Below are 16,608 nucleotides of genomic sequence, written 5' to 3' on the forward strand. Positions count from 1 at the left end.
GAAGTAGACATATTATACAGAAAGTAAACATATTAAACAGGAAGAAGACATATTATACAGAAAGTAAACATATTAAACAGAAAGTAGGTATATTATACACAAAGTAAACATATCCCCAAGCCAATACATTTACAGATACATCCCAGATACTATAAATATTCTATAGACAGCCGATTATTGAGATAAAATGCACAAGGGAGTCATTTATAAACTTGTCCTTCATGAATAATTAATTGTCACAGAAAAGGTAAAGTTAGAAAGGCGATTACAAGCTTATGGACAAACAAGACTACACCAGGTTCTATTTAATCGCAATCATTATAAAGATACTGCGCTATATCAGGATAATCATTCCAAATCGATGGCCACACTGAATCTATTCTACACTGTCTGAGAGTCAACAATTCTGTCAACATGGGATATGTATATCAGATCTATCAATCATTAATGGCTGTACAAATATATTATATCTATACAAACCTACGTGTTTGAGACCTGTGTGCTACACAAATATGTCAAACTTATCCAGAAATATAGTTTGACTCCTGAGTAACTCTGTCAAAATTACCTAGAAGTTTTGTTTGACTCCTTAGTAACTCTATCAAAATTATCCAGAACTACGGGTTTACTCATTGGCGTTGAGGAAGAAAAACTACTGAACCCAAAGAAATGCAAGTTGTTAAAATAGTTGTAACTAGAAATAAATACTTCCTGTAATTCTAAAAGTAACACTTCATTTCATCTTGGGCCGTAAATGTCTCTTAAGATTTCTAAGATTTGTGATCATATGTTTTCTTTTTCAGAAATAAAAAAATGATGGCATCTAGAAGAGTATTAGACAACGACGAAGCCAGAACTGCCCACAACGTATTGGTGTTCTACCTCCACCAACATTTAACCGACTACGACATTAAAGAGTTGAAGGAACTGTTCAGAGATACGCCACTAACTCCGCGACAGATCGGGAAAATTAACACTGTGTTCGACCTATTTGAATATCTTCTTATCTATGAGAAGATTTCAGTAGGAAACTATGAACAATTTACACCGAGATTAAGAATGGTTAATCCTAGATTGGCTAATTATGTGAAAGCACAAGAAGACATAATCAGAGGCATCCTAAATGAAGGTGAGAAATGACAATTCAGTAACATTTATCAAAGTTTATATGCGCTCTTGTTTATCACACTTGTAATGATTACTAGCTCATATTATCACATCCGTCTTCAGTATTGTTCATACTTTATTTTCAATATTTTTCTTATTCATTCGTGCTGTCTTTTGGGTAATAGAAATGTATTCAACCAATAGTCCTAAGTAAATTGACCAATACTTGCAGATCATCTAAAAATTTAAGGATGTACTGCTCGGAGAATAAAAAAAAATGTGTAACAGCAAATAATTGATGTTCATATAATATTCTTATTTTCCCCCAATAACAGACATTCTATGTTATTTTGGCGCCACCCATTTTTGAAATAATTGTTCGTCTTTCATTACAAGGATAGGGTTGGAAACTTGGATATCAAAAAAATGCAAAAATGCTAGGTTTTTACTTGATTTGACATGCCTTAAACTGCATAGTTACTAAAGACTGAAAATGTTCCACGGAACAAACTGAAATTTGTGTTTTCAGGTCCTTAAATTCTGGGAAAGTGGTCCACCATATGGAATTTTTGATATCTGTTATTTGTGTTGATAATTCATATGCAAAACTTTTCCAGAGTTATACTTAATAGAAATACCTAGCAACAAAAACGTGAACAAGTTGTATCAACGACAAACAAGTTATCATTACTTTTCAATACAGCTTTGAAATTAGACAAAGTAAAGATAACAATATATTAAACTACATAATACATCTGTTTTGTCCTGCTAGAGCTCGGCAGTGATGCTTAATGGCCTAATCATTGAAGCCTTGGAGGCGGAAGAGGGAAATTTGATATGATAGATAGAAACATAAGAAAATGAATGGGGAGGTGAACTAGCCTCACAGTTGAATGGGTTTCGTAATTTTTCATATTTCTGATAATAGGAACAACGACAAGGACATGTGTATATTCTGTCACTATTAGAATGAATTAAACGTGGCATGCAGGTTACGACAAACCTCGGGTTTAAAAGTCTACCAGCAGTGTCTACCACCTGTAGCGTCGAAGAATGTATAAGGACAAACACGTGAATAACACCTTTTAATACAAATTTAGAGGAGCTAGATACTAGGTACAGTAGAACCAAAGTGACAATCGCCCTATTTAAGTTTATAAGTACAACTATGAATAAAGTATAAGTATAGGAAAGTGTTGGAATTTATTCTATACTGAATTATGTCTTTCTTCTAGTCAAACGTCAAAGGCGTACATCCAATTGATGTTAAATCCAATTATTTGTAACATTTGTCACGGTTTGGTATTTTCAGATGAACAGAAAAATCCTATCATGTAGTGACAACATCGTTTTATTTGTAGGTGGGGCTGGTCCATCGAAAGCCAAACAACTTAAACCGGCAGATCAACACCAACAACAATCTACAGGTTCGTTTCCATGGATACTTATGTCACAGCACAGTTAATGTTATTTCTTCAACTTTGTATGCAGATTTCTTCTTGAATGTTCATGAAACATTCTGTATACATCATGAATCGTATAACTGATTTGACTGCAAACACAATTCTATTTATATATAAATATCAGTCATCTGTCCTATTTAACCAGGGTTTTTCCTTTCCATAATTCTTATATTTTCATGTCAGCTGTTCGTTTTTATCTGTCCGTCGTCCGATAAATTTTTCTATTTCTGACTTCCTTTTGATAACTGTTGCGGTAGTTTCATTAAAATTTTGCATAAGGGTTTCATAAGCAAAGGCGATCGAAAAATCGCAAAATTGAACTACTTCACATATCCCACAGAACCCTCAAGGAAGCGGGTGTATGCTTTTGTTTTGTGAGATATGCATATCTAATTCAATTTTGTTTTTAATTATATATATTGTCTTCCGATAACAGTTAGACGGTAAAAACAAAATGTTGTGGACCTCACCCTGAGATCTTGAAGGTGAAATCTTAAAGTCATATTAAAAAATATCTCCAGGACAAGATATTGTAAAATCTTTATGAATGGAAAGGTCACAAGGCGCTGTCTGCGGGATATTATTAGTCTAAAACCTCAGAAGAATAATCATCTGTTTTAAATTCCAAAAAAATACGTTGTGCTAAATATATGAATCTTTATTTTACAGAAATCCATGCTGACTTAAGACCCTTGATAGGTGAGTTTCATCATCTTGACTGGGCGTGCTGTGAGAAAATAAAGCAGATGCCTTAGAACCAGATCTGAACAACTTGCATCATCAATAAATGAAAGGGAACAACTTAATTTGAACACTAAGCTTCTCTTACTAAATTCACAACAGAAACGTCATCATTTGACCCATTATAACTAATCTCAAATTCTTTCTCTGTGCCTATCAAATGTAGTACGGTGTCCGTAGGATCTTATAATGTGTTCAATTGGTCTCAATCTAATGCAAGTTTACTGTATCTAGAAATTCCACAAAAATATATCGGTTATTGTGAGTGTTTTAATTCAGGTTATTGAGATATCAATGTCTTTTGGGCTCAAGTCATTGCACTAATTTAAGTTCAGTGGTAAATTGTCTCCATTCTCCCATTAACGATATTTATAATACCACATGATCTCTATTTTTGTTTAAGTGCAGTATGTACAGTCATGATAACACAATGGTCAGTTTCAATACAGCTATAATTTGATAAACATTTCAGTGTTTTTGAACAAATACGGTTTGCGTAGAAAATAATTTGTTCTTCCAATATAGTTACTTCAAGGATCAGGAAGGTTCGGAAAAGGCATCGTTGAATCAGCCATTGTCTTAGATGACCGGCCATTTTCATATTCGACAAATCAATTCAGATACATTCAACACATACAACAATTCGGTGTCGAACACTTTCGAACACATAAAGTACTACTGGTCAGTTAGAATCGTCACATTGAAGAACATGGTAAACACGGGTCCGTGATAATCTTACTGTCTACTTCCTATCTCTCACAAAAAGTGTGGTCAATAAATCATTGTATACTTCACACTTCTAACAATGGAAAAGTGTGGTCAATAAATCACTGTATACTTCACACTTCTAACAATGGAAAAGTGTGGACAATAAATCACTGTATACTTCACACTTCTAACAATAGAAAAGTGTGGACAATAAACCACTGTATACTTCACTGTCTCACAATAGAAAAGTGTGGACAATAAATCACTGTATACTTCACTCTCTCACAATGGAAAAGTGTGGGCAATAAACCACTGTATACTTCACACTTCTAACAATAGAAAAGTGTGGGCTTGTATACACTTCTAACAATAGAAAAGTGTGACAATAAATCACTGTATACTTCACACTTCTAACAATGGAAAAGTGTGGGCAATAAATCACTGTATACTTCACACTTCTAACAATGGAAAAGTGTGGTCAATAAACCACTGTATACTTCACACTTCTAACAATGGAAAAGTGTGGGCAATAAACCACTGTATACTTCACACTTCTAACAATAGAAAAGTGTGGGCAATAAACCACTGTATACTTCACTGTCTCACAATAGAAAAGTGTGGTCAATAAATCACTGTATGCTTCACACTTCTAACAATGGAAAAGTGTGGGCAATAAACCACTGTATACTTCACACTTCTAACAATGGAAAAGTGTGGGCAATAAACCACTGTATACTTCACACTTCTAACAATAGAAAAGTGTGGGCAATAAACCACTGTATACTTCACACTTCTAACAATGGAAAAGTGTGGGCAATAAACCACTGTATACTTCACACTTCTAACAATAGAAAAGTGTGGGCAATAAATCACTGTATACTTCACACTTCTAACAATGGAAAAGTGTGGTCAATAAATCACTGTATACTTCACACTTCTAACAATGGAAAAGTGTGGGCAATAAACCACTGTATACTTCACTGTCTCACAATAGAAAAGTGTGGACAATAAATCACTGTATACTTCACACTTCTAACAATGGAAAAGTGTGGGCAATAAACCACTGTATACTTCACACTTCTAACAATGGAAAAGTGTGGGCAATAAATCACTGTATACTTCACACTTCTAACAATGGAAAAGTGTGGGCAATAAACCACTGTATACTTCACACTTCTAACAATAGAAAAGTGTGGGCAATAAACCACTGTATACTTCACTGTCTCACAATAGAAAAGTGTGGTCAATAAATCACTGTATGCTTCACACTTCTAACAATGGAAAAGTGTGGGCAATAAACCACTGTATACTTCACACTTCTAACAATGGAAAAGTGTGGGCAATAAACCACTGTATACTTCACTGTCTCACAATAGAAAAGTGTGGGCAATAAATCACTGTATACTTCACACTTCTAACAATGAAAAAGTGTGGGCAATAAATCACTGTATACTTCACACTTCTAACAATGGAAAAGTGTGGTCAATAAATCACTGTATACTTCACACTTCTAACAATGGAAAGAAAAGTGTGGCAATAAATCACTGTATACTTCACACTTCTAACAATAGAAAAGTGTGGGCAATAAATCACTGTATACTTCTAACAATGGAAAAGTGTCAATAAACCACTGTATACTTCACACTTCTAACAATGGAAAAGTGTGGGCAATAAATCACTGTATACTTCACACTTCTAACAATGGAAAAGTGTGGGCAATAAACCACTGTATACTTCACACTTCTAACAATAGAAAAGTGTGGGCAATAAATCACTGTATACTTCACACTTCTAACAATAGAAAAGTGTGGTCAATAAACCACTGTATACTTCACACTTCTAACAATAGAAAAGTGTGGGCAATAAATCACTGTATACTTCACACTTCTAACAATGGAAAAGTGTGGACAATAAATCACTGTATACTTCACTGTCTCACAATAGAAAAGTGTGGTCAATAAATCACTGTATACTTCACTGTCTCACAATGGAAAAGTGTGGGCAATAAACCACTGTATACTTCACACTTCTAACAATGGAAAAGTGTGGGCAATAAATCACTGTATACTTCACACTTCTAACAATAGAAAAGTGTGGGCAATAAACCACTGTATACTTCACTGTCTCACAATAGAAAAGTGTGGTCAATAAATCACTGTATGCTTCACACTTCTAACAATGGAAAAGTGTGGGCAATAAACCACTGTATACTTCACACTTCTAACAATGGAAAAGTGTGGTCAATAAATCACTGTATACTTCACACTTCTAACAATGGAAAAGTGTGGGCAATAAACCACTGTATACTTCACACTTCTAACAATAGAAAAGTGTGGGCAATAAATCACTGTATACTTCACACTTCTAACAATGGAAAAGTGTGGACAATAAATCACTGTATACTTCACTGTCTCACAATAGAAAAGTGTGGTCAATAAATCACTGTATACTTCACACTTCTAACAATGGAAAAGTGTGGTTAATAAATCACTGTACTTCACACTTCTAACAATGGAAAAGTGTGGGCAATAAACCACTGTATACTTCACTGTCCCACAATGGAAAAGTGTGGGCAATAAACCACTGTATACTTCACTGTCTCACAATGGAAAAGTGTGGGCAATAAATCACTGTATACTTCACACTTCTAACAATGGAAAAGTGTGGGCAATAAATCACTGTATACTTCACACTTCTAACAATAGAAAAGTGTGGACAATAAATCACTGTATACTTCACTGTCTCACAATAGAAAAGTGTGGTCAATAAATCACTGTATACTTCACTGTCTCACAATAGAAAAGTGTGGTCAATAAATCACTGTATACTTCACACTTCTAACAATGGAAAAGTGTGGGCAATAAACCACTGTATACTTCACACTTCTAACAATGGAAAAGTGTGGGCAATAAACCACTGTATACTTCACACTTCTAACAATGAAAAAGTGTGGGCAATAAATCACTGTATACTTCACACTTCTAACAATGGAAAAGTGTGGGCAATAAATCACTATATACTTCACACTTCTAACAATAGAAAAGTGTGGGCAATAAACCACTGTATACTTCACACTTCTAACAATGGAAAAGTGTCAATAAACACTGTATCTCACAATAGAAAAGTGTGGTTAATAAATCACTGTATACTTCACACTTCTAACAATGGAAATGTGTGGTTAATAAACCACTGTATACGTCACTGTCTCACAATAGAAAAGTGTGGGCAATAAATCACTGTATACTTCACACTTCTAACTTCACACTTCTAACAATGGAAAAGTGTGGGCAATAAACCACTGTATACTTCACTGTCTCACAATAGAAAAGTGTGGACAATAAATCACTGTATGCTTCACACTTCTAACAATGGAAAAGTGTGGGCAATAAACCACTGTATACTTCACACTTCTAACAATGGAAAAGTGTGGGCAATAAATCACTGTATACTTCACACTTCTAACAATGGAAAAAATCACTGTATACTTCACACAATGGAAAAGTGTCAATAAATCACTGTATACTTCAATGGAAAAGTGTGGTCAATAAACCACTGTATACTTCACTGTCTCACAATGGAAAAGTGTGGGCAATAAACCATTGTATACTTCACTGTCTCACAACAGAAAAGTGTGGTCAATAAATCACTGTATACTTCACTGTCTCACAATGGAAAAGTGTGGGCAATAAACCACTGTATACTTCACTGTCTCACAATAGAAAAGTGTGGGCAATAAATCACTGTATACTTCACACTTCTAACAATGGAAAAGTGTGGACAATAAATCACTGTATACTTCACTGTCTCACAATAGAAAAGTGTGGGCAATAAATCACTGTATACTTCACACTTCTAACAATGGAAAAGTGTGGGCAATAAATCACTGTATACTTCACACTTCTAAAAATAGAAAAGTGTGGGCAATAAATCACTGTATACTTCACACTTCTAACAATGGAAAAGTGTGGACAATAAACCATTGTATACTTCACTGTCTCACAATAGAAAAGTGTGGGCAATAAATCACTGTATACTTCACACTTCTAACAATAGAAAAGTGTGGGCAATAAATCACTGTATACTTCACACTTCTAACAATGGAAAAGTGTGGGCAATAAACCATTGTATCACTCACAATATACTTGGGCAATAAATCACTGTATACTTCACACTTCTAACAATAGAAAAGTGTGGGCAATGAATCACTGTATACTTCACACTTCTAACAATGGAAAAGTGTGGGCAATAAACCACTGTATACTTCACACTTCTAACAATGGAAAAGTGTGGGCAATAAACCACTGTATACTTCACACTTCTAACAATGGAAAAGTGTGGGCATAGAAAAGTGTGGGCAGTAAATCACTGTATACTTCACACTTCTAACAATAGAAAAGTGTGGGCAATAAATCACTGTATACTTCACTGTCTCACAATAGAAAAGTGTGGACAATAAATCACTGTATACTTCACACTTCTAACAATGGAAAAGTGTGGGCAATAAATCACTGTATACTTCACACTTCTAACAATGGAAAAGTGTGGGCAATAAATCACTGTATACTTCACACTTCTAACAATGGAAAAGTGTGGGCAATAAATCACTGTATACTTCACACTTCTAACAATGGAAAAGTGTGGGCAATAAATCACTGTATACTTCACACTTCTAACAATGGAAAAGTGTGGTCAATAAACCACTGTATACTTCACTGTCTCACAATAGAAAAGTGTGGTCAATAAATCACTGTATACTTCACACTTCTAACAATGGAAAAGTGTGGGCAATAAATCACTGTATACTTCACACTTCTAACACTTCTAACAATAGAAAAGTGTGGTCAATAAATCACTTCACACTTCTAACAATGGAAAAGTGTGGTCAATAAATCATTGTATACTTCACTCTTCTAACAATGGAAAAGTGTGGGCAATAAATCACTGTATACTTCACACTTCTAACAATGAAAAAGTGTGGGCAATAAATCACTGTATACTTCACACTTCTAACAATAGAAAAGTGTGGGCAATAAATCACTGTATACTTCACACTTCTAACAATGGAAACGTGTGGACAATAAACCATTGTATACTTCACTGTCTCACAATAGAAAAGTGTGGTCAATAAATCACTGTATACTTCACACTTCTAACAATGGAAAAGTGTGGGCAATAAATCACTGTATACTTCACACTTCTAACAATAGAAAAGTGTGGGCAATAAATCACTGTATACTTCACACTTCTAACAATGGAAAAGTGTGGGCAATAAACCACTGTATACTTCACTGTCTCACAATAGAAAAGTGTGGTCAATAAATCACTGTATGCTTCACACTTCTAACAATGGAAAAGTGTGGGCAATAAACCACTGTATACTTCACACTTCTAACAATGGAAAAGTGTGGGCAATAAATCACTGTATACTTCACACTTCTAACAATGGAAAAGTGTTGACAATAAATCACTGTATACTTATGCTTCACACTTCTAACAATGGAAAAGTGTGGGCAATAAATCACTGTATACTTCACACTTCTAACAATAGAAAAGTGTGGGCAATAAAACACTGTATACTTCACACTTCTAACAATAGAAAAGTGTCAATAAATCACTGTATACTTCACAACAATGGAAAAGTGTGGGCAATAAATCACTGTATATACTTCTCACAATAGAAAAGTGTGGACAATAAATCACTGTATACTTCACTCTCTCACAATGGAAAAGTGTGGGCAATAAACCACTGTATACTTCACACTTCACTTCTAACAATATGGAAAAGTGTGGGCAATAAACCATTGTATACTTCACTGTCTCACAATAGAAAAGTGTGGACAATAAATCACTGTATACTTCACTCTCTCACAATGGAAAAGTGTGGGCAATAAACCACTGTATACTTCACACTTCTAACAATAGAAAAGTGTGACAATAAATCACTGTATACTTCACTGTCTCACAATGGAAATGTGTGGGCAATAAATCACTGTATACTTCACACTTCTAACAATGGAAAAGTGTGGGCAATAAATCACTGTATACTTCACACTTCTAACAATGGAAAAGTGTGGTCAATAAATCACTGTATACTTCACAATAGAAAAGTGTGGACAATAAATCCCTGTATACTTCACAGTCTGACAATGGAAAAGTGTGGGCAATAAATCACTGTATACTTTCACACTTCTAACAATGGAAATGTGTGGGCAATAAATCACTGTATACTTCACACTTCTAATAATGGAAAAGTGTGGGCAATAAATCACTGTATACTTCACACTTCTAACAATGGAAAAGTGTGGTCAATAAACCACTGTATACTTCACTGTCTCACAATGGAAAAGTGTGGGCAATAAACCATTGTATACTTCACAATAGAAAAGTCTCATAAATCACTGTATACTTCACTGTCTCACAATGGAAAAGTGTGGTCAATAAATCACTGTATACTTCACACTTCTAACAATAGAAAAGTGTGGTCAATAAATCACTGTATACTTCACACTTCTAACAATGGAAAAGTGTGGGCAATAAATCACTGTATACTTCACACTTCTAACAATAGAAAAGTGTGGGCAATAAATCACTGTATACTTCACACTTCTAACAATGGAAAAGTGTGGGCAATAAATCACTATATACTTCACACTTCTAACAATAGAAAAGTGTGGTCAATAAATCACTGTATACTTCACACTTCTAACAATGGAAAATCACACTTCTAACAATAGAAAACTAAATCACTGTATACTTCACTTCTAACAATGGAAAAGTGTGGTCAATAAATCACTGTATACTTCACACTTCTAACAATAGAAAAGTGTGGAAAAGTGTAGAAAAGTGGTCAATAAATCACTGTATACTTCACACTTCTAACAATGGAAAAGTGTGGTCAATAAATCACTGTATACTTCACACTTCTAACAATGGAAAAGTGTGGTCAATAAATCACTGTATACTTCACACTTCTAACAATGGAAAAGTGTGGGCAATAAATCACTATATACTTCACACTTCTAACAATAGAAAAGTGTGGACAATAAATCACTGTATACTTCACACTTCTAACAATGGAAAAAATAAATCACTGTATACTTCAGTGTGTCAAAGCTTGGATTTCACACTTCTAACAATGGAAAAGTGTGGGCAATAAATCACTGTATACTTCACACTTCTAACAATGGAAAAGTGTGTGTATACTTCACACTTCTAACAATGGAAAATCACTGTATACTTCACACTTCTAACAATAGAAAAGTGTGGGAAAATAAATCACTGTATACTTCACACTTCTAACAATGGAAAAGTGTGGTCAATAAATCACTGTATACTTCACACTTCTAACAATGGAAAAGTGTGGTCAATAAACCACTGTATACTTCACACTTCCAACAATGGAAAAGTGTGGTCAATAAATCACTGTATACTTCACACTTCTAACAATGGAAAAGTGTGGGCAATAAATCACTGTATACTTCACTTCACTGTCACACTTCTAACAATAGAAAAGTGTGGCAATAAATCATTGTATACTTCACACTTCTCACAATGGGAAAGTGTGGGGAATAAATTATTGTATACTTCACACTTCTGACAATAGAAAAGTGTGGTCAATAAGTCACTGTATACGTCACTGTCTCACAATGGAAATGTGTGGGCAATAAATCATTGTATACTTCACACTTCTAACAATGGAAAAGTGTGGTCAATAAATCATTGTATACTTCACACTTCTAACCATGGAAAAGTGTGGTCAATAAATCACTGTATACTTCACACTTCTAACAATGGCAATAAACCACTGTATACTTCACACTTCTAACAATAGAAAAGTGTGACAATAAATCACTGTATACTTCACACTTCTAATAATGGAAAAGTGTGGGCAATAAATCACTGTATACTTCACTGTCTCACAATGGAAAAGTGTGGGCAATAAACCATTGTATACTTCACACTTCTAACAATGGAAAAGTGTGGTCAATAAAACACTGTAAACTACACACTGTCTCACAATAGAAAAGTGTGGACAATAAATCACTGTATACTTCACACTTCTAACAATAGAAAAGTGTGTCATTGTATACTTCACTGTCTCACAATGGAAATGTGTGGGCAATAAATCATTGTATACTTCACACTTCTAACAATGGAAAAGTGTGGGCAATAAATCATTGTATACGTCACTGTCTCACAATGGAAATGTGTGGGCAATAAATCATTGTATACTTCACACTTCTAACAATGGAAAAGTGTGGGCAATAAATCACTGTATACTTCACTGTCTCACAATGGAAAAGTGTGGGCAATAAACCACTCTTTACTTCACACTTCTCACAATAGAAAAAGTGTTGTGTATTAAATCATTGTATACTTCACACTTCTCACAATGGAAAAGTGTGGGCAATAAACCACTGTATACTTCACTGTCTCACGTCACTGTCTCACAATGGAAAAGTGTGGTCTGTATACTTCACTGTCTCACAATAGAAAATCAATAAATCACTGTATACTTCACTGTCTCACAATGGAAAAGTGTGGGCAATAAACCACTGTATACGTCACTGTCTCACAATGGAAATGTGTGGGCAATAAATCATTGTATACTTCATACTTCTAACCATGGAAAAGTGTGGGCAATAAATCACTGTATACTTCACACTTCTAACAATGGAAAAGTGTGGTCAATAAATCACTGTATACTTCACACTTCTAACCATGGAAAAGTGTAGGCAATAAAGCAGTACATACTTCACACTTCTAACTATGGAAAAGTGTGGGCAATAAATCAGTACATACTTCACATATCTTATAATGGAAAAATGGGCAATAAATCACTGCTATAGATTTTAATATCTTTCTTTACAGCTAAAGCTAAAGAGAGGATCAAAACGGAAAAAAGGGAGAAACAGTTTTTGGAGACCAAAGCATTTCATGATGCTCAAGACAAACTCAGAAAGAAAAGAGTCATAATAATCAAGGGTAATACTGGAGACGGCAAGACTTCAACTTCCATTCAACTCATGGACTGGCTGATCAAGGAGCAGCAATGCAGACAACCTCTTCAACTTCATAAAATTAAGAAATTAGATTTATTGTCTCCAAACTCGAATCTGGTTACTTTTATTGATGATATGTTTGGGGAGAAAAATGTAGGTAGTATTGACGTACAAGAATGGAACAAAAGAATCACCGATGTAAAAACACTTTTTATTGATGATCAAAGCAATCCCAATTTTTTGCTTGTTACTATTCGTAATGAAATATTTAATGTTTTAGGAAAGCGGTCCTTCGAACCAGTGTTCACCAAAGATAACACCATTGATTTCAGTTCTGTTAAATATCAAATATCAGAGGAAAGAAAAGAACTTCTAAATATGTATAAACCAGACAATATTTCCTGGACAGAGAAGGAAATAGAGAGCATTTTGACATGTGCTTCGGGCATCGGGTTTCCTCAATGCTGTCAGCTTTTCTATAAGTCTGTGAAATTGCAGGAGAAACGTGCCAAATTTTTTGAGAAACCTTATGAATTTTTTATCAAAGCATTGTCAAGATTACCAGAATGTTCTGCCATTTTGTTTCTCTTCCTCAATGAAGGGAAGATAAAAGTGAAAGATTTAGATCCAAACAGTGATAAAATCAACAAAACATTGTTAGAGGAATCATTTGATATTAATTTGATTGATGGTGAGGAGGACAAATCCTCATTGACTTACAAGAAAAAGGTAGGATTTGTTAAAGAAAGTTTAGACAGATTGTTAGATTTTTTAGTGGTGAAGGATAAACCAACGTGCTTTCATGATGAAGAATACAGATTTAATCATGATTCTGTACATGTCACAGTGGCTCTTTTGTATGGGGAGAAAACAACATGTGGCTATATACAGAATTGTCCCTCAAAATTCCTCAGTTATCTTACCATCTCAAAAACGTCTTCAAACATGATTGTCATATCATCTGATCATTACGCATGTCTGTGTGAACGTCTACTCCGAGAGTTTGAGTGTAAAGAGTCTCTTTATGATATTATGATTGGCTCTCTAGATGTATGGAAAGATTCTGTATTTGTTGTACGATTTTTCAGGTTGTTAAATGAGAGAAAAGTTGATAAGCTTGCTGTGTTAAATAAAGCATGTCGTTATTGTGTAAAAGAATGTGTTATAGATCTTCTGAATGAGGGAGTCAAACCTGACGAGGACACACCATTATGGTCATTGATTACAGGAAGTACGTATGGTGTTGGTAAGGGAGATGTTGATGTACTTAAGAAAGTTGCTGGATACCTGAATGATGAGATAAAGATTGAATTGTTGAATAAAGCATGTGAATCTGGTTCGGAAGAATGTGGTTTATATCTTCTGAGTGAGGGAGTGAAACCTGCAAATGACATACTGATGTATGTGGCGTGGGGAGGAAACGTGGAATTGTTACATAACTTACTGCTGTATGACGTCAATCCAACAGAGAAGTTTGAGTACAATCACAACGTCTTGCATAAGGCGTGTCTGACGGGAAAAGAAGAAATGGTGACTGAGTTGTGTGATAGATATCCATACTTGGTACATGACACTGATGATGGTGGACAAACTCCACTCCATGTTGCAGCAGCGAAAGGAAGCATTTCTATATTCCAGATAGTGGAGAGAACTATACTTGAAACCTTGTATAAACATCAACAACACAAGTGTGAGACGATAGACGGACGTATTGTACACAGGAATTGTGTGTGTGCTCAGCACATTTCTCAGTTAGTGGATAATGATGGGTGGACTGTGTTACATGTTAGTTGTTTGCAAGGACACAGGGAAATCTGTGTATATTTATGTGAATACTTTCCATCACTGATCACAGCTGTCGATAATGGGGGACGGACTGTGTTACATTGGAGTTGTGAGAGGGGATACAAGGAGATTTGCTTATATTTATGTGAGAACTTCCCATCACTAACCTCAACTGTCGATAATAAAGGACAAACTGTATTACATGTGACTACAAAAAGTGCCATTTGTGTACATTTATGCAAGAACTTCCCATCACTGACCACTGCTGTAGATAACCGTGGCCGTCATTGTCTACATCAAGTAGCTGAGTCATATTGGGCAGATGTAGACACATTCATTGAGTGTGAGACTCACATAAAACAATACTTAGAATCAACAGGAGGTAAATATGACATCACAACCATACTTGACGAGGATGGAAAATCTGTTTTAGACTTGGCAAAAGAAAGGAAAGAAACAAGGTCAAAGCTTGGATTTCCAGCAGACAACCGTTTGTTTGATCATCTCATTAAAGTGTTCGGTAAATAAATTTGCCGTTACTTTTTCAATGCTGATAATCAATGACAACCATTTGAATCAATCATGTCCATATAAGGGAAAATTTATAAATAGACAGTTATATGACCTTGCTGTATGACCTCTAGTCATGATATATCCATTGAAAAACGAGGCTCAGTGTCAGTAATTACTACAAAAGTAGAAGCGTGCGACATAGATTTATAGAGCACTGTTTATTGAAACTAAGTTGAGTTGTTTTTGAAAGACATATACGACAGTTCCATGTAAGTTTTAAAGAACATGCTGGTTGTTATATGAATATCAGTTTTATGACGAGTTTTACAACTCAGAGTCAAAACTTTAAGAATCATATGCTGATTTCATAATTCTATTTGGTAATGGATTTAACATATTATGATATACTTTAAGTTTATGATTCAGTTAAATAATACCATATCACATTCTCAAACATTTATATTCTTGTCTCGTTTGTCGGTCGGAACACAAAAGTACGTTACAATGGAAATGCGTCAGACTGGTTTATGACTGGCCTTTTATTCGCCAGAGGTGATACCTGACTAGTTAAAACAGAATAATAGATATGTTTTTTTTTTGTTTTTTTTTTTGTTTTTTTTTTTACACAGTTGATTCATTAATCGTTGTTATTGAAATTAAAAAGAATATGTATACAAAAATAAACCCACGTTTTTCTTTGCAAATTTGGAAAATTTCCGTGAATTGATAGAATGTTCTTATAACACAACCAGTAGAAAATTAGAGTGTGACATTCCGATGACTACACGGTCATCTTCATCTCATAACACAACCAGTAGAAGATTAGAGTGTGACTGTGTGTGACGTTCCGATGACTACACCGTCATCTTCATCTCATAACACAACCAGTAGAAGATTAGAGTGTGACTGTGTGTGACGTTCCGATGACTACACGGTCATCTTCATCTCATAACACAACCAGTAGAAGATTAGAGTGTGACTGTGTGTGACGTTCCGATGACTACACGGTCATCTTCATCTCATAACACAACCAGTAGAAGATTAGAGTGTGACTGTGTGTGACGTTCCGATGACTACACGGTCATCTTCATCTCATAACACAACCAGTAGAAGATTAGAGTGTGACTGTGTGTGACGTTCCGATGACTACACGGTCATCTTCATCTCATAACACAACCAGTAGAAGATTAGAGTGTGACTGTGTGTGACGTTCCGATGACTACACGGTCATCTTCATCTCATAACACAACCAGTAGAAGATTAGAGTGTGACTGTGTGTGACGTTCCGA

General features: G+C 34.9%; 1 protein-coding gene across 1 annotated transcript; it reads left to right on the plus strand.

Annotated features, from left to right (window-relative positions):
* Positions 1–816: 816 nt before the first annotated feature.
* LOC132547117 (uncharacterized) lies at positions 817–15,369 on the plus strand. Its single transcript, XM_060210875.1, is given in 4 exon segments — positions 817–1,162; positions 3,240–3,269; positions 12,891–14,945; positions 15,039–15,369. Coding segments are annotated over 4 exon segments (2,727 nt in total). The 3' UTR covers positions 15,335–15,369.
* The last annotated feature ends 1,239 nt before the right edge of the window (positions 15,370–16,608 follow it).

The sequence above is a fragment of the Ylistrum balloti genome, unplaced genomic scaffold (genome assembly GCF_031769215.1).
Source record: "Ylistrum balloti isolate Yb309-2 unplaced genomic scaffold, AGI_CSIRO_Ybal_v1 Utg369612, whole genome shotgun sequence".
Taxonomy (NCBI): Eukaryota; Metazoa; Mollusca; class Bivalvia; order Pectinida; family Pectinidae; genus Ylistrum; species Ylistrum balloti.